This window comes from Rhinopithecus bieti, unplaced genomic scaffold (genome assembly GCF_001698545.2).
Source record: "Rhinopithecus bieti isolate Rb0 unplaced genomic scaffold, ASM169854v2 scaffold_35903, whole genome shotgun sequence".
Taxonomy (NCBI): Eukaryota; Metazoa; Chordata; class Mammalia; order Primates; family Cercopithecidae; genus Rhinopithecus; species Rhinopithecus bieti.
This window is the reverse complement of record NW_016815549.1, coordinates 2,158,755-2,182,122: the sequence shown is the minus strand read 5'-3', so window position 1 is coordinate 2,182,122 and position 23,368 is coordinate 2,158,755. Positions and strand designations below refer to the sequence as shown.

Here is a 23,368-nt window from a genome sequence, read left to right as displayed (position 1 = left end):
TTTTTTTTTTTTTTTTTTTGGCCAGAATTAGAGAAAAGTAATTCACTTTTACATATCTATTCTATATTTAATAATTTAAGTTATTTTAAATTTTAATAATTTATAGACGGGTTTTCTACATAGAAAATTCTAGGCTGGGCGCAGTGGCTCACGCCTGTTTCGGGAGGCCGAGGCAGGCTGATCACCTGAGGTCAGGAGTTCAGTAGCAACCTGGCCAATATGACGAAACCCCATCTCTACTAAAAATACAAAAAAAAGTAGCTGAGCGCAGTGGCGCACACCTGCAGTCCCAGCTACTTGGGAGGCTGGGGCAGGAGAGTTGCTTGATTGATCCCAGGAGGCAGAGGTTGTGGTGAACTAAGATCGCACCGCTGCACTCCCGCCTGGGCGACGGAGCAAGACTTTGACTCAGAAATAAAGAAAGAAAATACAGTTATGGGTGAATATTGGCAATTTTATTTATTCAGTAATTATTCTTCATATTTCCTTTTTCGTTGTTAGCTGGCAAAAAAATTATAATGTTTTTACTGATAGAACATTCTTGTATTTTCCTGATTGTAAAGTAAATGCTTCCAAGATTTTTGTCATAAGTAATAATGTCTGCTATAGTTTTTTATCCTGTATATTTTTAATCAGGCTGGGGCAGTTCTCATCTACTTCTATTTGATGAGAGGTTGATTCATAAGTTAGTATCGAACTTTCAGAATGATTATCTGTGTCTACTCAGATAATTGTACACTTTTTATTATTTTCTTGTGGCAACTTACACTAGAGATTTTTTCATGTTAACCATGCTTGGGTCCCTGGGGTAAACCCACTCTGGCCATTGCTGGATTTGGCTTGCTCACTTTCTTTTTTAGGACTTTTGTATCCACATTTCTGAATAAGAATGATTTGTAATTATAGTTGCTTCTGCCAGAAATGGCACTTTTTGTATCAAGGTTATGCTGGCCTCATAAATTTTTACATACTGGATTAATTTGTATGAGAATGCTATTATTTGTTAATGAAGAAATAACTCTTTTTATAATGTATTAGGACCAGACCTCATAAGATGTTTAGACGTTAGGGACTTAGTAATAATATTGGAAAGACTCTAAATTTTAATTGTGCTGCCGTATGACCTTACTATTGTATGTATAGAGACAATCACAGGATAAAGATAAAGGATGCTTATTTGCTGTAGTTCTAGATTACAAAATCAGGGATAAGTGATGGAAGATTATTAATTAAATAGTCAACATGGGTGGCTCTTTCTTAGAGAGATAAGTGAAATTTCTCCCTAGATTGCTTTTTAGCAATGATAAATTGCAGTGATTTAAAAAGGTTTTGACTGAATATTTTCTCCTGTAATTCTGGCAGCTGTTCCTAGAGAAACAGACTGTAGGGAAGCTGATTTCTCAATCCATAATTTTTATAATTGATACTTTGATAAAACTGTTGGTAATTATGAAAATTAATTCCTCTAGAATCATCATGCTAAAGTATATTATTTATTAAATGTATAGTTTAGCAGTCAAGCAGAGTTTCTTTTAACACATATTTTAATGTGGTGTACAGTTCAAATATTTTTACCAAAAGAGTTTGGAAAGTTGGAATATATGCCCCAGTAAGTCTGAGAGATATACCCCTTCATGGGCAATGCAAACTCAAAATTTCTTTAAGATCTTCTGTTTTAAATTCTCGTGTGAATGTCACTACTCCATAATATATTTATATTTGTTAATTTAAAAATAGTTTAATCTCTGTAAAATATCTATGAATATTTTGCCATGTTTATTCATGACTTTGGCGATCCTTAGGCCATCACTGAGTGTTGATATAGATATAGGAATCCCAATTTGAGAAAAACATGTTAAAGCATTCCTTAGTGGTCTCATCATGAGACTATATCCAGATTGGAAGGACTCTGTGATATTAGGCAAAGATTTGCCTCTATGAAAGGAGTGTTCCAAAAACGAATGAGAAAGGAAGAAAAACATTTCACAAAGGGGCACTATGCCTGGTATGGTACTTGGCATAAAGTAAGTGCTGAAGAAATAGTTGTTGGCTGAGTTAATATACTTTAAAAAAACTGATCTCTAATAAAAAACTAAAGGCCTGAAAAGATGTTTGGAAGTTGAAAAGGATGGTCTTGGCTTTTATTCTTCCTAGATTGCTAGACAGCTTTTTTCAGTTACCAGGAAGTATATTCTAAAGTGCTTTCAGAGTCAGGGGGAAAATATCCATTTGCTTATTTTGTCTTAGGGTATTTGCATTCTGTAATTTGCAAGACACTAAAATTTCTTGGAATTGAGAGGAATAATTTATTGAGGTTCACGTGGCAACCTAAGTTTCTAAAATAGAGGTAATTTCTGGGCTTTTTGGCTTCACCTATCTGATTTGGAGAAGGGTCTTACCATAATAGAAGACTTTTTGGCCTGAAGCATTTCATTGTTCAGTTCACCCACCAACACTCTCAGGCTTTGTCAGGGCTATTGAAGAGCTTACTGAGTTATTAATAAGATAGCTCTTTGTTTCTCCTATGGTTTTCTTTTCTTACAGGTCCTCAATTCCTTAACATAGGATAAGTGAGAGGGCAGATTCATTTAGGACAGTTCTGATACCTTAATAAAAATCTTTTCATAATCACACCAGGGTGCCACATTTTACAGAGGGAGAAACTGCACCCTCCTAAGGAAATGACCTTGACTGCATTGACACATTTAGGACTTGAACCCACAGTACTTCAAAGCTCAGACTTTAGATCACTGACTGATAAATGTGTGTGATTGTAAATGTTTAAAGTTTAGTAAGAAAGGAGCAAGAGAAGCAGGTAACACCAAACTGTTAATACCCTAAGGCAACTGAGAAAGATGAAATGGTATTTCTTCAAAGTGGAGCTACCTGAGTGGCCACAATAATCTGAGTCTTGACCTGGAGCCAGAAGCATTTGTTATTAGGAGACAGGAAACTTACTGTTGAGGCAGGTGTTGCATCCTCTCCGTAACAAGTACATATCTTTCTCCCCAAATGCAGCAGAGCGCTGGACATGTAAAAATGTCCTAGAAATAAAGATGTCATTCAACTGAGCTTGAGTATGTCTGATTGTGTACTTACCTATATTAGTATGTACCTTAATTTCAGCAAGTGAATATTTAGTCCAGTAAGGAATATCCATTGGATATAAAGATATGTTTCCTTTTAAGGGGATATTTTGGATCTAGATAGTCTGGATTTCTTACGATTTAGTTTGGAGGGTACTTATTTAATTTATTTTAAAAAGAAAACTCATTGAGAATCTCTAAGGCCAGGGAATGCCTGGTGTGATGTGAATTTTAAGTCCCTGCTAGACTGTAAGCTCCCAGAGGCAAAACCTTCCTTCTCATATTCATCCTGTGCCCTTGGTCATGTGTCTAGGCCAATGCCTGGCACTATAGGCACTTAAAAATAAAGTTTTTTTTTGGCCGGGTGCGGTGGCTCATGCCTGTAATCCCAGCACTTTGGGAGACCAAGGCAGGTGGACCATGAGGTTGGAAGATCGAGACCATCTTGGCTAACATGGTGAAACCCCATCTCTACTAAAAGTACAAAAAATTAGCTGGGCATGGTGGTGGGCACCTGTAGTCCCAGCTACTCGGCAAGCTGAAGCAGAAGAATGGCATGAACCCGGGAGGCAGAGCTTGCAGTGAGCTGAGATCGCGCCGCTGCACTCACTCTGTCGCCCAGGCTGGAGTGAGACTCCGTCTTAAATAAATAAATAAGTTGTTAAAAAATATTTGTTTACTTTTCTACCAAATTTATTTTGCAAACCACAGCAGCCCTGTAGAAGAGGGGCCTGACTGCTAAAAGAAAAACAAACAGCAGCAACAACAGCATCAATAAAAGTGTCCCCACAAAAACCCCATCCAAAGCTCAGCAGCCTCAAAGACTGAAGGTAGATAAACTCAGGAAGATGAGAAAGAATCAACCAAAAAACTTGCTGAAAACTCAAAAAGCCAGAGTGCCTCTTCTCCAAATGATCACAGCACCTCTTCAGCAAGGGCACAGAACTGGGCTGAGGCTGAGATGGATGAGCTGACAGAAGTAGAGGTTTCAGAAGGTGGGTAACAAGGAACTTCACTGAGCTAAAGGAGCATGTTCTAACCCAATACAATGAAGCTAAGAACCATCATAAAACATTACAGGCATTACAGGAGCTGTTAAACAGAGTAACCAGTTTAGAGAGAAACATAAATGACCTGATGTAGCTGAAAAATGCAGCATGAGAATTTCACAGTGCAACCATAGTATCAATAACCTAATAGACCAAGCAGAGGAGAGAATTCCAGAGATTGAAGACTATCTTGCTGAAATAAGACAGGCAGACAATGTTAGAGAAAAAAGAATGAAAAGGGAGGAACAAAACCTTCGAGAACTATGAGATTATATAAAAAGACTAAACCTATGACTGTTTGTGGTACCTGGAAAAGATGGGGAAAATGGAATCATGTTGGAAAAGAAACTTCAGAATATCATCCAGGGGAACTTCTCTAACCTAGCAGTACTGGCCAACATTCAAATTCAGGAAATCCAGAGAATCCCAGTAAGATACTCCATGAGAAGATCAATCCCAAGACACATAATCTTCAGATTCTCCAAGGTCAAAATGAAGGAAAAAATGTTAAGAGCAGTTAGAGAGAAAAGCCAGGTCACCTACAAAGGAAGCCCATCAGAATAATTCTGGACCTCGTAGCAGAAACCCTGCAAACCAGAAGTGTTTGGTGGCCAATATCCAACATTCTTACAGAAAAGAATTTACAACCCAGAATCTCATATCTGGCCAAACTAAGCTTCATAAGTGAAGGAGAAATAAAACCCATTTCAGACAAGCAAATGCTGAGGGAATTCATCGCCACCAGGCCGGCCTTACAAGAGCCACTGAAGGAAGCACTAAAGTCTGTAAAATAACCAACTAGCATCATGATTACAGCATCAAATTCACACATAGCCACATTGACCTTAAGTGTAAATGAGCTAAATGCTCCAATTAAAAGACACAGAATGTCAAGCTGGATAAAGAGTCAAGATCTATTAGTGTGCTATATTCAAGAGACCCATCTCACAGGCAGAGACACACATAGGCTTAAAATAAAGGGGTGAGGGAAAATCTACCAAGCAAATGGAAAGCAGAAACAAGCAGGGGTTGCAATCCTACTTTCTGACAAAACAGACTTTAAACCAACAAAGATCAAAAAGACAAAGAAAGGCATTACATAATGGTAAAGGGTTCAGTTCAGCAAGAAGAACTAACTAATCTAGATACATATGCACCCAATACAGGAGCATCCAGACTCATAAAAGAAGATCTTATAGACCTGCAAAAAGGCTTAGATTCCCACACAATAATAGTAGGATACTTTAACATACCACTGTCAATATTACACAGTTCATCAAGACTGAAAATTAACAAAGATATTCAGTACTTAAACTTAGATAGGGATCAAGTGGACCTGATAGATATATACAGAATCCCCCACCCCAAAACAACAGAATATGCATTCTTCTCAGTGCTGCGTGTTACTTACTCTGAAATCGATCACATAATTGGAAGTAAAACACTCCTCAACAAATACGAAAGAACTGAAATCATAACAGTCTCTCAGACAACAGCCCAGTCAATTTAGAACTCAAGACTAAGAAGCTCACTCAGAACCACACAACTATATGGAAATTGAACATCCTGCTCCTGAATGACTCCTGGATAAATAATGAAATGAAATCAGAAATCAAGAAGTTCTTTGAACAAAGAAACAACATACCAGAATCTCTGGGACACAGCTAAAGCAGTGTTTAAGAGGGAAATTTATAGCTCTAAATGCCCACTTCATAAAGCTAGAAAGATCTCAAAATCGCAAGTCAAAAACCTAACATCTCAACTAAAAGAACTAGAGAACAAAGAGCAAACAAACCCCAGAGCCAGCAGAAAACAAGAAATAACCAAGATCAGAGTGTAACTAAAGGAGATAGAGACACGAAAAACCCTTCCACAAATCAAGAAACCCAGGAGCTGTTTTTTGTTTTTTTTTGTTTGTTTGTTTTTTTATTAATAGACTATTAGTAATGAAGAAAAAAGAGAAGAATCAAATAGACACAATAAAAAATGATGAAGGGGGATATCACTGACCCCACAAAAATGTAAACAGCCATCAGAGAATACTGTAAACACCTCTATGCAAATAAACTAAGAAATCAAGAAGAAATTGATAAATTCCTGGACAACATGCACCCTTTCAAGACTGAACCAGGAAGAAGTTGAATCCTTGAATAGACCAATAATAAGTTCTGAAATTGAGGCAGTAATAAATAGCCTACCAACCAGAAAAGCCCAAGATCAGACAGATTTACAGCTGGATTCTACAAGGGGAACAAAAGGAGGCTGGTACCATTTTTACTGAAACTATTCTAAACAACTGGAAAGGAAGGATTCCTCCTTAACTCATTTTATGAGGCCAACATCACCCTGATACCAAAACCTGGCAGAAATACAATAAAAAAAGAAAACTTCAGGCCAGTATCCCTGATGCACATCAATGTGAAAATCCTCAGTAACATACTGGCAAACCAAATCCAGCAGCATAACAGAAAGCTTATCCAGCATGATCAAGTAGGCTTCATCCCTGGGATGCAAGGCTGGTTCAACATATGCAAATCAATAAATGTAATCCATCACATAAACAGAACCAAAGACAAAAACCACATGATTGTCTCAATAGATGCAGAAAAGGCCTTTGATAAAATTCAGCATTCCTTCGTGTTAAAAACTCTCAATAAACTAGGTATGAATGGAACATAACTCAAAATAATAGGAGCCATTTATGACAAACCCACAGCCAATATCATAATGAATGGGCAAAATCTGGAAACAGTCCCGTTGAAAACCAGCACAAGACAAGAATGCCGTCTCTCACCACTCCTGTTCAGCTTAGGAAGTTCTGGCCAGGGCAGTCAGGCAAGAGAAGGAAATAAAGAATATTCAGATAGGAAGAGAGGAAATCAAAATGTCTCTGTTTCCAGATAACACAAGCCTATATCTAGAAAACGTCATCCTCTCAGCCGAAAAGCTTCTTAAGCTGATAAACAACTTCAGCAAAGTCTCAGGATACAAATAAATGTGCAAAAATCACAAGCATTCCTATTCACTGACAGTAGACAAGCAGAGAGCCAAATCATGAATGAATTCCCATTCACAATTTCACAAAAAGAATAAAATACCTAGGAATACAGCTAACAAAGGAAGTGAAGGACCTCTTTAAGGAGAATTACAAACCATTGCTCAAGGAAATCAGAGGACACAAACGAATGGATAAAACATTCCATACTCATGGGTAGGAAGAATCAATATTGTGAAAATGGCCATACTACCCATAGTAATTTTTAGATTCAGTGCTATTCCAGTTAAATTATCATTGACATTTTCACAGAATTAGAAAAATTACTTTAAAATTCATATGAAACTAAGAAGGAGCCCATATAGCCAAGAAAATACTAAGCAAAAAGAACAAAGCGGGAGGCATCATGCTACCTGACTTCAAACTATACTACAAGGCTATAATAACCAAAACAACATGGTACTGGTACAAATACAGACACACAGACCAATGGAACAGAATAGAGAACTTAGAAATAAGACTGCACACCCACAACCATCTGATCTTCAGCAAAACTGACAAAAACAAGCAATGGGGAAAGGATGCTCTATTTTAAAAATGGTGCTGGGAGAACGAGCTTGTCATATGCAGAAAATTAAAACTGGACCCCTTCCTTACACCTTACACAAAAATTAATTCAAGTTGAATTAAAGACTTAAATGTAAAAACCAAAACTATAAAATTCCTAGAATGCAATGTAGGCAGTACCCTTCAGAACATAGGCATGGGCAAAGATTTCATGAAGAAGATGTCAAAAGCAATTGCAATAAAAGCAAAAGTTGACAAATGGGATCTAATTAAAGAGCTCCTGCACAGCAAAAGAAACTATCACCAGAGTGAACAGACAACCTACAGAATGGGAGAAAATGCTTTCAGTCTATGTATCTGACAAAGGTCTAATAACCAGAATCTACAAGGAACTTAAATTTACAAGGAAAAAAACAACCTCATTAAAAAGTGGGTACAGGACGTGAACAGACACTTCTCAAAAGAAGACAAAATCTGTGCAGCCAACAAACATAAAAAAAGCTCAACATCCCTGATCATTAGAGAAGTTCAAATCAAAACTGTAATTAGATATCATCTCATGACGGTCACAATGGCAATTATTAAAAGGTGAAGAAACAACAGATGCTCGTGAGGCTGTGGAGAAATAGGAACACTTTTACGCTGTTGGTGAGAATGTAATTAGTTCAACCATTGTTGAAGACAGTGTGGTGATTCCTCAAAGACCTAGAACTAGAAATACCATTTGACTCAGCAATTCCATTCCTGGGTATATACCCAAAGGAATATAAATCATTCTGTGATAAAGATACATGCACATGTATGTTCATTGCAGCATTGTTCACAAAAGCGAAGGCATGGAATCAACCCAAATGCTCATCAATGTTAAGTTGGATAAAGAAAATACGGTACATATATACCATGGAATACTATGCAGCTGTGAAAAGGAATGAGATCTTGTCATTTGCAAGGACATGGATGGAGCTGGAAGCCATTATCCTCAGCAAACTAACACAGGAACAGAAAACCAAACACCACATGTTCCCACTTATAAATGGGAGCTGAATAGTGAGAACACGTGGGCACAGGGAGGGAAACAACACACACTGGGCCCTGTTGGCAGGGGAGGTGGGGAGAGAGAACATCAGGAAAACTAGCTAATGCGTACTAGGCTTAATACCTGGGTGATGGGTTGATAGGTGCAGCAAACCACCATGGCACGTTTACCTATGTAATAAACCTGCACATCCTGCACATGCATTGTGGAACTTAAAAAAAAAAAATCCTTAGATGGAGTTTGCTAAACAATTAGGAGGAAGAAAAGCATAGTTGAGAACTAGCCTGCAGTACTGTCATAGGGACTTGCATCGCATGCCTAATTCTGCTTTTGCATTACTGAAAGGTAAGCCAGCTGAACTGGGAGTGTGAGGGCAGGGGCGGGGAGCTACCTCCAAGAGCTACAGAGAAAGTTAAGTGAAATGCCACATGTGACATACGACGCAGGGCCTGATCATAGTAGGTACTCAGAAATGTTCATCTAGCAAGCACATGTTAAGAATCTGCAATATGCAATAGACTTGCTGAAACATAGCTACCCTTACTAACCCTACTTTTATGACTCTCATGAAGTCTCTACCCTTTCTTATTATCAAGTTATCCTTGATATGTTAGAGACAAAGAAACACAAAGACATTAAGATGATCAAAAGGCCTTCCAGCAAGAATGTAAAGATCAGGGCTGTTTGTTATCTCCTTGATAACAAAGTTGGTTTCACTAGACTGAGTAGATAGTTCCCCATTTTTTGTGTCCATCCCTCCAAAAGGTAATTGTTCTCTTTTGTAGTACCTGCCAAGTCCAGAGCTATTTTAAAGCAAATCGTAAATAGCTGCAGTCTCCTGCTTGAAAGTCCAAGTAAGCTCTCACCATTTGTAAGAGGGCATAGGATAGTCAAGTGAATTCAATGACATCATTGGTATTTCTATCAGTAAATTTGAAAGTAAACTTCCTGCCTCTGTAATAGACATATATTGAGAGAAATAGCATCAGAGTATCAAACTTAAGTCTTAAGAGCAAAAGACTACCCAGTCATCTTTAAACACACTTTAATCTCTAAGAGGAAAAGCTCAGTTATTTTTAAATGTTTAGCATTAGATCAAATGTATGCACTGTGGATACTTTTTTTATATCTTATTCAGTTTATAAGTAATCCCATATATTAAATTTTCTCCAAATTTTATTTATTATAAAGTATTTTGGAAACTTAGATTTGTGGAATATGTTCTTTTAACAATTAAAAAATATTTTCTATATTTTATTTGCTACTCTAACCTTGTGAGAATGCAGTTCTCATATGTAGTAGATATTTGTGATACACATTGCCAAGACCATATCTTTGTCAGAAAGAAAATTACTATCTTTAGCTCTTAACGAGAGGCCAAAAATGGTCTATCACTTTAATCTTTTCCATGAAGTTAATAAAATTAAGTGTTTTGTGGGTTTTTTGTGTACGCTATTACTCTTCACATTCCGGTTAATCATTTGGTTGAAAAAGCTAATAAGCCATATTTTCAGAGATTTATGCAACTTTAATATTAGGTCTCTTTCTGATGTTTATGCTTATGTGAAGATATGTTCTTGAAAGTTTAAATTTGTAAAGATATTAAATTAGAATTTATAAAAGCACTTTTTAATGAAAATTATTAGAATATTATGTTTCTGGATTAGTTTTACCAAAAGTCAGTGTTGAGTGTATAAGGAGAAAAACTTCCAATATGATTAAATGGGCTTGTGAGATTAGTGCCCCAGTGGTGATGTTAGCAGTCATATGCTCTTTAAAAATGGAATAGTACTAAAACAGTGCTCTGTTATGCAGTTCTAGAAATGGTCCCATGAGTCCATGCCAACAGAATGTAGTTTTTATTTTCTGGCAATAATGCTTGGATTTATCACATTACTTTTCCCACCTGCCCATGTGACCTGTAAACATTCACAGCATGATGACCAGGGTTCACAGTGCAGCCAGTGCTTATGGAACCCAGTGCATCTGTTTTGACCCTTTTAATCATCAGACCATTGCCTGTCGGGGGAAACCCCACCCCTGATATTTAACGTGGGTTCTTTTCTATTTCCCTAAGCGTCAATTGGTCTGAGAAATAAAGGGAAAGAGTACAAGAGAGAGAAATTTCAAAGCTGGGTGTCCTGGGGAGACATCACATGTTGGCAGGTTCTGTGATGCTCCCTGAGCCATAAAACCAGCAAGTTTTTATTAGCGATTTCTAAAAGGGGAAGGAGTGTACGAATAAGGTGTCGGTCACAGGGATCACATGCTTCACAAGGTAATAAAGTATCACAAAGCAAATGGGGGCAGGGCAAGATCACAGGACCACAGGACAGGGTGAAATTAAAATTGCTAATGAAGTTTCGGCATGCATTGTCATTGATAGTATCTTATCAGGTGACAGGGTTTGAGAGCAGACAACCTGTCTGACCAAAATTTATTAGGTGGGAATTTCCTCATCCTAATAAGCCCAGGAGTGCTACAGGAGACCGGGGCTTATTTCATCGCTTCGGCTTCGACCGTAAAAGAAGGCGGCCCCCACGGGGGCCGTTCATAGGCCTACCTTCAGGAGTGCATTCTCTTTCTCAGGGATGTTCCTTGCTGAGAAAAAGAATTCAGCGATATTTCTTCTATTTGCTTTTGAAAGAAGAGAAATATGGCTCTGTTCCACCTGGCTCACCAGCAGTCAGAGTCCAAGGCCATCTCCCTTGTTCCCTGAACATTGCTATTATTCTGTTCCTTTTTCAAGGTGCCCAGATTTCATATTGTTCAACCACACATGCTTTACAAACAATTTGTGCAGTTTACGCAGTCATCACAGGGTCCTGAGGCAACATACATCCTCCTCAGTTTACGAAGATGACGNCCGTTCATAGGCCTACCTTCAGGAGTGCATTCTCTTTCTCAGGGATGTTCCTTGCTGAGAAAAAGAATTCAGCGATATTTCTCCTATTTGCTTTTGAAAGAAGAGAAATATGGCTCTGTTCCACCTGGCTCACCAGCAGTCAGAGTCCAAGGCCATCTCCCTTGTTCCCTGAACATTGCTATTATTCTGTTCCTTTTCAAGGTGCCCAGATTTCATATTGTTCAACCACACATGCTTTACAAACAATTTGTGCAGTTTACGCAGTCATCACAGGGTCCTGAGGCAACATACATCCTCCTCAGTTTACGAAGATGACGGGATTAAGAGATTAAAGACAGGCATAGGAAATCACAAGGGTATTGATTGGGGAAGTGATAAGTGTCCATGAAGTCTTCACAGTTTATGTTCAGAGATTGCAGTAAAGATAGGCATAAGAAATTATAAAAGTATTAATTTGGGGAACTAGTAAATGTCCATGAAATCTTCACAATTTATGTTCTTCTGCCATGGCTTCAGCCGGTCCCTCCATTCGTGGTACCTGACTTCCCGCAACAATTCCTTAGATAACTTTGAACTGAATCAGAAAAAGCAAGCCTGATCTAACAAGAAAGGGAGGAAATGACCTTCAGCTGGATTGGGATCCCTCCAATAGATGGGGCATGACATGAACTTCATGCATCTTTTATTCATCCACTCAATGCTGCCTCTTATACTGTACTGTCCATGGGTAAGAAATAATGAAATAACATTTAATATGTTATTGGTGGACTTATTTGTAGTGTGATTTTTTTAAAAATTATTTCTTTTTTTCTCCCTGTAATTTTGTTTCTTCTCAGAAATCAGCGAATTCTGTTTTCACTTTTTAAGACTATAATAATACTTTTAGAGAAATATGTCAGCTTTACCAAAGTTTGGTCATGTTCACCTCTCAGGAAAATAGTTATAACTAAAACAATTCAGAATTTATTCCTGCCCTTTTTTCTTTTTTTTAGAATGAACAAAAGAAAACTCCAAAGTATAGGAATACTGTTTTTTATAAGAATAAAAGTTTTTTTAAAAGTATAAGAATAGCGTTTTATTTAGCTTCAAGTGCCTCAAGGAACTATGTGCTTATTACATTGTATCTCTCATAACATCCACCATGTGCCTGGCCCATAGTAGACGGGAAAAATATTTATTAGCTAAGTGAATAAACTTCATATTTTTACTTCATAATTCTCACAAAGTAGTTGTCTTGGTGAGCATGAACTGCTTCAGAATTCCCTAATGTTTCCTTCTTTGTCTTTGGACTTCAGTAGAAAAATTTTCAGTTATTTTTCACGTCAACTCAACATCACATAACTCAATTACTATACAGTCATGTGTTATTAAATGATAGGGATATGTTCTGAAAAATGTGTTTTTAGGCATTCTCATCACTGCGCGAATATTGTAGAGTATACTTACACAACCTCAAGATGTCATGCTCTACTGCACACCCAGGCTCTGTGGTATACAGCCTGTTCCTGAGTCACAAACCTGTACAGCATTTTATTTTAGTCCATTGAAACGCAATGGCAAATATTTGTGTATCTGGACATAGAAAAAGTACAGTAAAAATACCATATGATTGTCTTATGGAAGGAATCACTGTCATATATGCAGATTGTCATTGACTGAAATGTTATGTGGCACACGACTCTACAAAGTTTCCTGAATTTGTTTGCATTTCTTACTAACTTGATTTAATTAAATGTGAATGACGTTTGAATGACTTATAACCAGTAAAATGGTTTACACTGTTCAGATAGCCCTGAAAGCTTAGCACTTCAAAATGCAGATGGTCCCTGAATTCTGATGGTTCCATTTAGGATTATTCAGCTTTCAGGTGGGGTTACAGTTTCTATTGAATGTGTTTGGTTTTCTCACTATCCTAGAGTCAAAAAATCCTAAGTTGAATGATGTCAAATTGGAGACCGTCTGCTGTGTTACCAGCATTAAATACGTTTTTGACTTACAATATTTTCAACTAACAGTGGGTTTATTGGGATTTAGGTGTAGCCCAAAAAGTATCTGAGACAGGTCTTAATCCGTTTAGTTTATTTTGCCAAGGTTAGGGACATGCGTGGAAGAAATAAACATGGAATCACAGAGACAGTCTGTGGCCTGTAACTTTCTCCAAAGATGATTTTGAAGGCTTCAGTATCTAAAGGGGAAAAGTGGGCTGGAGGGGAAATAGGGAGGGTACTGTTATCCACTTGTTGCAATAGAAAAGGAGCAGGTAGGGGAGTAATCAGTTATGTATTCCTCTTAGCCTCAGTGAATGGGCACTTTACATAAGATAAGGTGAACTTAGAGTAGCTACCTGTGGAGATGTTTAATCTTTTTATCTATAGGTATCTGCTTAGGAACAAAAGGAAAGGCAGCTTCTTGCATGACTCAGCTTTCAGCTTAATGTTTTTCTTTTGGCATAGTGAATTGGGGTTCAGGTTGGAGTTTTTGTTTTCTTTCACATAAGTAAGTCAGGAGCATCCGTAATTAATTGTTTCCAAAGGGGTAACAAAGAGGTCAGGGTCAACAAATAAAAACAGATGTATATATTTATGTGTTTGAATGAGGAGGATTAGTCATTCATTTTAGAGAACCAAATGTTTTAACAGTTTCCAAATGAACCACGTTACTGTTTTTAGTTCAGACAAGAATTCCAAAGCAGTTTAAGCATCATTGAAACATCAAATAAAAAACTTTGATGGAGAGAGGTCTCTCCCAAAAGAGCAGAGCTACACATCAGTTTTACTTACTTCCTTAGACATATACCTGTAATTTTTTAAGTTTAAAATGTCAGCTCTGCTTTGGTGCAATCGGTATGTCAATTGGTGTATCCATATTATCTCCCAGCCTGCCCAAACCACCCAAATTAGTGTAGCAAAGTCTTTTTGGAAGCTTCAAAGCTTAACTTTAATCTTGATTCCTGCTAGCCTCCAAAAATTGTTTGCTCTGTATGCAACTGAATGGTTTTGAATGTTTATATAACAGTGTCCCTCACTTTGCAATACTATTTGGGACAGTGAATGTATTACCACTGTTAGCCTTGAGGCCATCATTTCCTATCACACCTTGCGGTACCTGTTCTTCCAGTTAACCTTATCAGCAATGCAGACTTTTCTCCCAGTGCCCACCATCTACATCAAGGCTAGACCCTCCTGACTCTGCCTCCCAGCATTTCAGTTGCTGCTTTTCAGTTTCTGTGGCATCAGGAGTCTGATCTTTACCACTGTTCTCTAGTCCTCTTTCTTAAACTCCTTCAGCACCTCCACTTGTCTTCAATGAAAATCCGAACAACCTGCAGGAGAAATCCCTGTAGGACCTGGCACTGCCTGCCTCTCTGTCCTTTTCCTTAGCTCTTCATCTACTCGTACTGTACTATAGGTATGAACCTTAAAGAACCATCTGTAGTTCTTCAGAAACTCCAAGGTAAACATGCTTCTGTGAACTAACGTCTGCAGTTTGCTTTGCATGAATGCCTTTCAAGTTTCCTTTTCCTGATTACTTACTTATTTTTCCCCAATGGCATCAGTCTGTGAGAGCAAGGTCCATCTCTTCCCCCTCCATTTTCGTTCCTAACGCAAACTAGATGGATGCTGAGTGGAAGCTGCTGGGTGAATGAGTGAGAACCAACCAGATCCTCCCTATTGATTTTTATTGTTGATTCCTTAGTCCCATGTTAGATGAACTGGTTTCCTTTCTTCTCCTCCTTTGTTTCTCTCTTAACAATTTCCACATACCTCTGACTCAATCTGGCTGAAGTACGCTCTGCCTTGATCAGAACCTTCAGTGTATTACCATCTCTTGCAAAATCCTTTTCATGCTCAATATCATTTCCAGCCTTTACTGGTCAGTCTCTAATCTGCATTTGCAGCTGCATTTCCCATGCTTCTCCTTGCCAACTCCAGATCAGCCTCTTGCCCATTCTTTTATCACACTCTGTAGCATATATTTATGTGGTTGTGTTCATATCATATCCTCAGATAGGTGTTTCCTTGTCCCAGTCACTGACTAGTTAATTAAAAGTCAAAATGTCCCCTACCCCACAATCAGAATTAATCTTCCATTCTGTATCTGTAAATACCACTTTTACGTTTTTCCTTCCATTATGGTATGCCATTCTACTTTTTATTATAGCCTTTGGTTTTTGCTTTACTTTTGCGTACCTGTACCTAATAGATTACAAACTCCTTGAGATAACAGCTATATCAGTTTAACCTTGAAAGCCACAGACAAGCTTGCCCAATTATTGGCTGGTGCTATTCAGTCAGTATGAATAGAGCACCTGCCTTGACTGGCAGACATCGGTTTGAATCCCTGATATGCCACAAATAGCTATGTAATCTCTTTTCTTTCTTCTGGTTTCCCAGCTTGTAATAGGAAGATAATACCACATTTGTAACGTGCTTATGCAGATTAAGTGAAATAATGTATGGAAAGCATATAGCTTAAAACAATGGCCCATGACACAATGCAAAAAATAGTCATGATTACTGCTGTTACTGTTACTATAGACATGTACTCACCATTGTAGAAACATATTGTTTTGTTTGAGCTTTTAGGATTAATTAATTGTGTGGCTAATTTCTAGCTGAATATAACTGAAGCTAGAAATTACCCATTAGCCTTATTATTAAATATAAAGCATGTTTTCACTATCTTACAGTCTTTTATTATTACTTATTTTGGCATTACAACATTTTGCAGGCAACAAGGGTTGCTTGCTTCTTCAATTTTTCCAATAACAGAGGGCTAAACTGCTGTCAGTATTTGTGAAAAGAAGAATAATACCAAGCCTTAAATCCTATCTAGCCCAGTCTTTTCCATGCTATTTTGCAGTAAATGAGTTGAATTTCCTGTGGTTAGAGTTATTGAAACCTGACATGTGGTGTTGGAGAGAACAATAAAACACCAGAAGGACTTCTTTAGCCTGCCAGTGGGCTATTCTCCCCCTCAGGTTAACTTTTGTTGAGTATATATGTTCTATTAGAACTTGGATGGATGGCACAGTCAGAATGCGTAGTCTTTGTACCAAAGAACTTAGTAAAATTGAAGTCAGCGAAGGGGAAAGATATCTAATTATATTATGCTTTTGTAAATTGTTGGGAAAGATGTAGTGCAGATCATTCCTAATTTGAATTAGTTGTTTTGTGCTTATTATGTTAGTGTTTCTTAGAATTGAAATTATGGGAAGATGATTCACTGTGAGGAAATACCTAATTTTTTTACCTTCCTTTTTTCCAACTAAAATTATGAATAACTCATCAAAGAAACAAAAAACCTGATATAGTCACCCAAAAATGACAAGAATTCATCATACATATTTAAAGCATATGTGTCGTTTTCTACACTGGTGAAAATAGATTGAGGAAATAGCACTAGAAATTGGCTTAAGACCTAGACACTGGTAGAAGAATGACATATTACCAGAGACTAAAATACCAGAAGAAGAGAGGGAATTAATGTCAGTTTCACCAACTGATGATGATGGTGATGGTGATGGTGAGAACATTTAGTAGGCAAATTTTCAGGCCCTGTGTAAGTCAATTAATGGTCATTGTTTCATGCTGCAGTTTTTATAAGAATCCCAATGAAATGCATGTTATTATTTTTACCTTTGTTTTACAGATAAAGATACTAGGGCTTCAACAGATAGTCTTACTCAATGTCGCATAACTTGTAAACCACAGAAGTGTGACTTAAACTGAGACCAGGCTAACCCACTGTCAGTCCTCTTAATCCCAATGCTGTACTGATAAGGCTACAATCCATTCTGTAGGTGGCAGTGAAGGCAAAGTTCTGAGAGTGAGTTCTTAATTTCTTCTCTAGGAACACAGTACCTGCTGGTTAGAGCAGAGCCACCAACTGACCAGACCACCACTTCAAAGGCTTTAATGAGGGGGATTTACAGATTGACGTGGAAAAACTCTTTGTAGTAAATCCTTTATGGCAGGGACACCATTTTAAGCTGCATCAGGAAGAAGACAAAGATAGACTATGTGATTTAGATACTATGTTTCCTGAAAGCTAATTTCAGTAGAACCACTCTATCAGCATTCCATGCCACCGCGTGGCAATTTAAACTGCAAAACCTAAGCAGAGGAGAGTTAACACTGTGTTTATAATTGGTGTATGTACCCCTTGATCCTAGATGGAGACATTCTGTTAATAATCCCCATCTGGCTATGCAAATGGCAAGATTCCATCCAACAATCCAGAGGAGGCTCTCTAACATCCCTGAGGTCTCCTAGCAGACCCAGATCCTATTTGACTTTGACCTTTCAACAATTTTATCATGGCTGTAGGTGCCTATTTCCAAGCATCCACAGCCTGTCATTATTAGTTATTCAATAACATCCCATTGGACATGTTCTTTAAGATTTAGCAAAATAATTACCCAGAAGACTACAGAGTCCCATAAAGTATTCTCACTGATGTAGTTTGACCCTACAAACAAAACAAGAGAGTGAAAAAACACAGACACAAACATGAAAGTCAGCCTTTCTACTGAAATAGATCTCACATTGGTAATGCAAGTTTTATATAATACCAAATATCTATTATTTGAGAAATGAAAGCACACACAGCTGCTATGAAATAAGAACAGAAGTGAAATTTCATATTAAAAAGGAGCTAATTCAGACAAGCATCGGAAGTAACATTTTATTGGTTCTAAGACATTTTTACATTTCAGCATCTTAAAATAGAAATTCTTTTTAAAAGATGGCCTCTTACGAATACTTTGTCTTGAAATGGTGGTACATATAAGGCCCCTTTTAAAACATGAGAGAGATGATGTCATTTCTGCTCACATCTTCCTGGCTTTGGATCTCCATAAAATCCAAGAACCTTAACGGTAGACTACATGGCTCAGTATGATCTGGCCACTCACTGTTTCTCTAACCTCATTTCCCAGGCCTTTCCCCCGCCCTCGTTTTTTTCTCTCTTTCTTGCAACCATGCTGGTCTTTCCATTCTTAAATCGCCTAGGCATACTTCCACCTCCAGGTCATTGCCCTTGGTGTTTCCTCTCCTGGGAATGTGTTTCTACTGAGAATCCCATGGTTCACTCTCACATCTACTTCAGATATTTATTCAAGTCATACTTATTTAGGCTTTCCCTGGCCACCTTACCTGAAATTGCAGCATCCTAACATTTCCTGTCTACCTTTCTGCTCCATTTTTCTCTTTAGCATTTATTACCAGCGGACAGTTGGTATTTTTTATTTACCTTGCTTGTAGTTTCTCTCTCCCCAGTAGAGTTTAAACTGTGGTAAAAACAGGGATTTTTGTGTATTTTCTTCACTACTCAATCTCCAGGTCTTAGACAAATGCCTGCTACAGACAAGACACTTAGTAAATACACACTGAATATATGAATAGCTATAATATAAATATATAAATCCATATATATGAATATGCCAAATATAAAAGAATAAATCAATGGATTACATACTCAAAGGCTGATAAAGTGGGGAAGAGGGTAAATATTACACTAAGTCTGTCCAGTGGCTCATGGTCTAGGATTTGGGCATCTTGTGCTATAAACTTGCCTCTGTTACTGGCTATCTGAGTAAAGTTTACAAGTTAATCCCTTGGGCCTCCAGGCGGGACTAGAGTATGGATGTTATAACCTCCTAGTTAATTGAGCCTTCTGCTAAAAGAGTTGAAAATGAGGACCAGAACTGGGAAGCTGAAGTGACTGAAACTGTATTTTTTAACCTAAATATTATCACCAGAAATGGTAGTTGTAAGGAGAATCTTAATACAAAAGACTTTGGAGTTAATTTTTGGCTCAATTGCTTTTGTTTTATAAATAGTGAAACTGAAGCCCAGGATTTGAGAGACTTAGCCAAGGTCAGGTGTTAATTGGTGGCCAGCCATAGAACTGTACGCAACAACCCTGACTGAACCCTGTGTTCTTTTTACTTTAGTTAGTACATATGGTAAATACTAGTGATTAAAAACAAAAAAGAGTTATGCTTAGGCTGTTTTGGTATTTTGTTCAACTTATATTTGATGAATTCACCTAATGGAAATAATACATAGGTCAATTTGTCTCTCTTTGTGACCTAATTCAGCTTCCAGAGGAGATTGGAAAACTTGAAGATAAAATGGAATGCGCTAATAATGCCCTGAAAGCAGATTGGGAAAGATGGAAACAAAATATGCAAAATGATATCAAGTTAGCATTTACAGATATGGCTGAGGAGAATATCCATTATTATGAACAGGTAATTAGTATTATTTGATATTGCTTCATTTTAAAGTTATATTCTCATTTACTTTTGGTCTGTCCAATGTTGAAAGAGTGTTTTAAAGAACCAATGTCACATTCTGATGCCCCTCTGGTAGCTCAGTTTCAATGAAGTTGTCAGTTACCATTTGGTTTTTTAGCCTCAGTTTGTTGTTTTGGATTTCGATTCTTCAAAAGCATTTGATAATGCTTTCTAATGATTCTCCTAACTACTCCTCTTTCCTCTCTCTTTTCCATTTATAAAGAGTTGGCAAAGGAAGGAAAGGAACAGCGGTTTGAATGAGCAGAAAATCAGTTCAGGGCCTGTTCCCTATATCTTTGCTATCCCCGTCTTCTGTAGCTATTCTAAAACCATCAACAAAGGAGCACACTATTCCATCAGCAAAAGAGTAACAACATGTTTTTTTTAAAGTTCATTTTGTTTTTCAGATGAGTGTATTTCATTTTTTTACAACTAACTTTTCCTCAGATAAATTTTTGTTTTTTTTTTAATTGTAAACATACTTTTCTTAGAAAGTATATTTTAAAATAACATCTTTAACTTTATCTCTGGCTGAATTAATGAATATATGAAATTATTACATTAACAAAATTATGTCCTATAGCAGTGGTCCCCAACCTTTTTCATACCAGGGACAGGTTTCATGGAAGACAATTTTTCCATGGACCTAGGTGGGAGTGGGGTTAGTTTCAGGATGAAACTGCTTTACCTCAGATCATCAGCCATTAGTTAGATTGTCATAAGGAGCATGCAACTTAGATTCCTTACATGCGCTCCTGTGAGAATCTAATGCTGCCTCTGATCTGATAGGGAGTAGAGCTCAGGCAGTAATGCTCACCCACTGCTCACCTCCTGCTGTGTGGCTGGTTTCCTAACAGGCCAGTGACCAGTACCAGTCCGTGGCCCAGGGGTTGAGGACCCCTGTAATTTATAGTATATAGTGCTTATCAGTTTAAAAAAACTTTAAACTGAAATATTATATGTCTTGAAAGATTAACTGATATTGATGTTTTTATTCAACAAGAGTTAATTAAGCCCCTACTATCACCAGACATTGTGCCTGGCCCTGGAGAGACCACAGTATGCAAGGCAAACACAATCCCTTTCTCATGTAGTTACAGCCAATGACAGGAACAGTCACAAAGAGAGCATAATAAAATGATATAAAGGTTAGGTATAGAAAGACATTGCAGGGGCATATAACCTAATCTAGGAAAAATAAGGATATGTTTATGCAGAGACCTGAATGATGAATAAGGAGTTGCCAGATAAGGATGTAAGAAAGTTGGAGGCAGAGAAAACACATGTACAAAAGCCTCGAAGGGAGAGAGAACATGTTGAGATAACTGAGGTTCTTTTTTGGAGGAAGAAAGAGTGAAGGTAGTTTTGAATTGAAAGATTAGGCTGAAGAGTGCTTTATAAATTTAGTCTTTTACCTTTAAGGGAAATGGGAACCTTTGAGTAGTTTTCAGCAGGGAACTGACAGCGACAGACTTGCATTTTGGAAAGATCACTCTGACTTTGTACATGGGTCAGAGTTAGGCAACACTGGACATGATGAGACTAGTTAGGAGGCAGGAAAGGCAGAGATGTGAACTGACCTAGGAGTTTCATGTTAGTGGGCTAGAGATGATCGAACAGATCCGTGGTTTTGTTTTGTTTTGTTTTTTAACTGGGTCGAACTGGAAAGATCATTTTCTGTCTCTCCTTAATTTTTCATTCTGGTAACAACTGTAAGTAAATTCAAGTATCTAAAATGAATTTCCCATAAATCTCAGCTTTTGAATGATATAAAATATTTCTTTTTAATAAAGCACATTTATCAACATAAAGCTTTATTACCATTTTACTGTTTAAATCCATAGAACTAACCTTACCTCTCCTTTATAGTAGAACTTGTCTACAGTTAAATTACAGAATTGTTAAGAAAGTCACTTGTTATGAATAACAAAACAATAAAATCAAAAATTTAATTGAGATAATTTATAAGAAAATGTCTTAAAACATGCAGTTTTCTATAAACGATTATAAAACCTAAGTATATCAGGGTATAAAAATCACAGGACAAATGCACTTAATATATTTTCCTTTAAATGATAAGATCTGCCAATTTTTCTAAATTTGGATTTTTTTTTTTAAAGTGTTCGTAACAATTCCACAGCATTCCAACTAAAATGTTTGGATTTTGACCATACTTCTCACATAAATACGTATTTTTTTCAGTCTCATTGATTGAATTCAGTTTATACAAGACGTTCCTTTCTTACAAACAGTTAAAAGAGCATCGCTGTGNTAATATATTTTCCTTTAAATGATAAGATCTGCCAATTTTCTAAATTTGGATTTTTTTTTTTAAAGTGTTCGTAACAATTCCACAGCATTCCAACTAAAATGTTTGGATTTTGACCATACTTCTCACATAAATACGTATTTTTTTCAGTCTCATTGATTGAATTCAGTTTATACAAGACGTTCCTTTCTTACAAACAGTTAAAAGAGCATCGCTGTGCCATATTGCAAATTTTGTTTTTCACAGCAGTTTCTATCAGTGTGTGATGTTTTTAACTCTTTCCCCAAGTGTACTACAGTTCTAAATGTTACAAAAATATATCAGGTGTCCTCCATCTTAAATGTATAAATGTAGAGGGATCATTGTTTTTCGTTTGTATAACTTCCAGATATCCTTATAGCTCCACTTATTTGTTGAATTTTTTCCTGAGTGAAAAACTTGTAACAGATTTGGCACATCAGTCCAGTAAAACAAAATCAAGAAGTTGGAGCCCTTAAATGGTCAAGGATTCTTAGCGAAAGGTTAAGGCCTAAACAGCAACAATCCGCCACAAACTATTAACATCAGAATATCTCAGATGTTCAGGGAAGTGAAATGTTCTAGAGACCATTCATTTCCTGTTTAATTTCATCACATTCTAATGGAAATACTTCTTTTTTCATCAGTATTCCCGAAAGAGTCTGTTCCTAGTGTGATGGATGAAACAGGGTATATATACATTTGCCTTTGAATTTACCTGTATTAAGTTCTGGTCACAGATTGTTTAGAAATTAAAACTTAAATATAAAAATGGCAGAGGGAAATTAGATTGTAAGTATGAGGTATAGGTCTGTATCCAACTCCAGTTATTATCATATTGTACAATAATTGTGTCATGTTATACTTAGAGGCATCTGTTACATCTAAGAACGTGTAATAATCAGTGTCATGTTGTACTTAGATGTATGAATTTATTGGGAGAGAGTTGATTCTAAATCCAGAACGGGTGTCTCAAATGAAACTTTTACTAGGTAAAATGATGTTATTCACATTTTGTTCTATATGACTAATAATTAAGGATAAATGTGTTGAGTCTTTTTAAACAAATGAATAATAAAACAATAAAATTAAAAATCCATTTGAGCAGGATGAATGATTTCAAAGTACACTGATATACTCAAATAACGAAAGAAAATGACTTCCTGCTAATGTACAGGGA

The 23,368-nt window shown here is 37.0% G+C and overlaps 1 protein-coding gene across 1 annotated transcript in view; it reads left to right on the top strand.

Moving 5' to 3' along the window:
- SNX7 (sorting nexin 7) overlaps window positions 1–23,368 on the top strand; it is a 115,412-nt gene that overhangs the window by 72,613 nt on the left and 19,431 nt on the right. Inside the window, exon 8 of the mRNA XM_017853407.1 lies at window positions 19,704–19,856. Within this exon, the coding sequence (XP_017708896.1) occupies window positions 19,704–19,856 (153 nt within the window). The remainder of the gene's footprint in view (window positions 1–19,703; window positions 19,857–23,368) is intronic.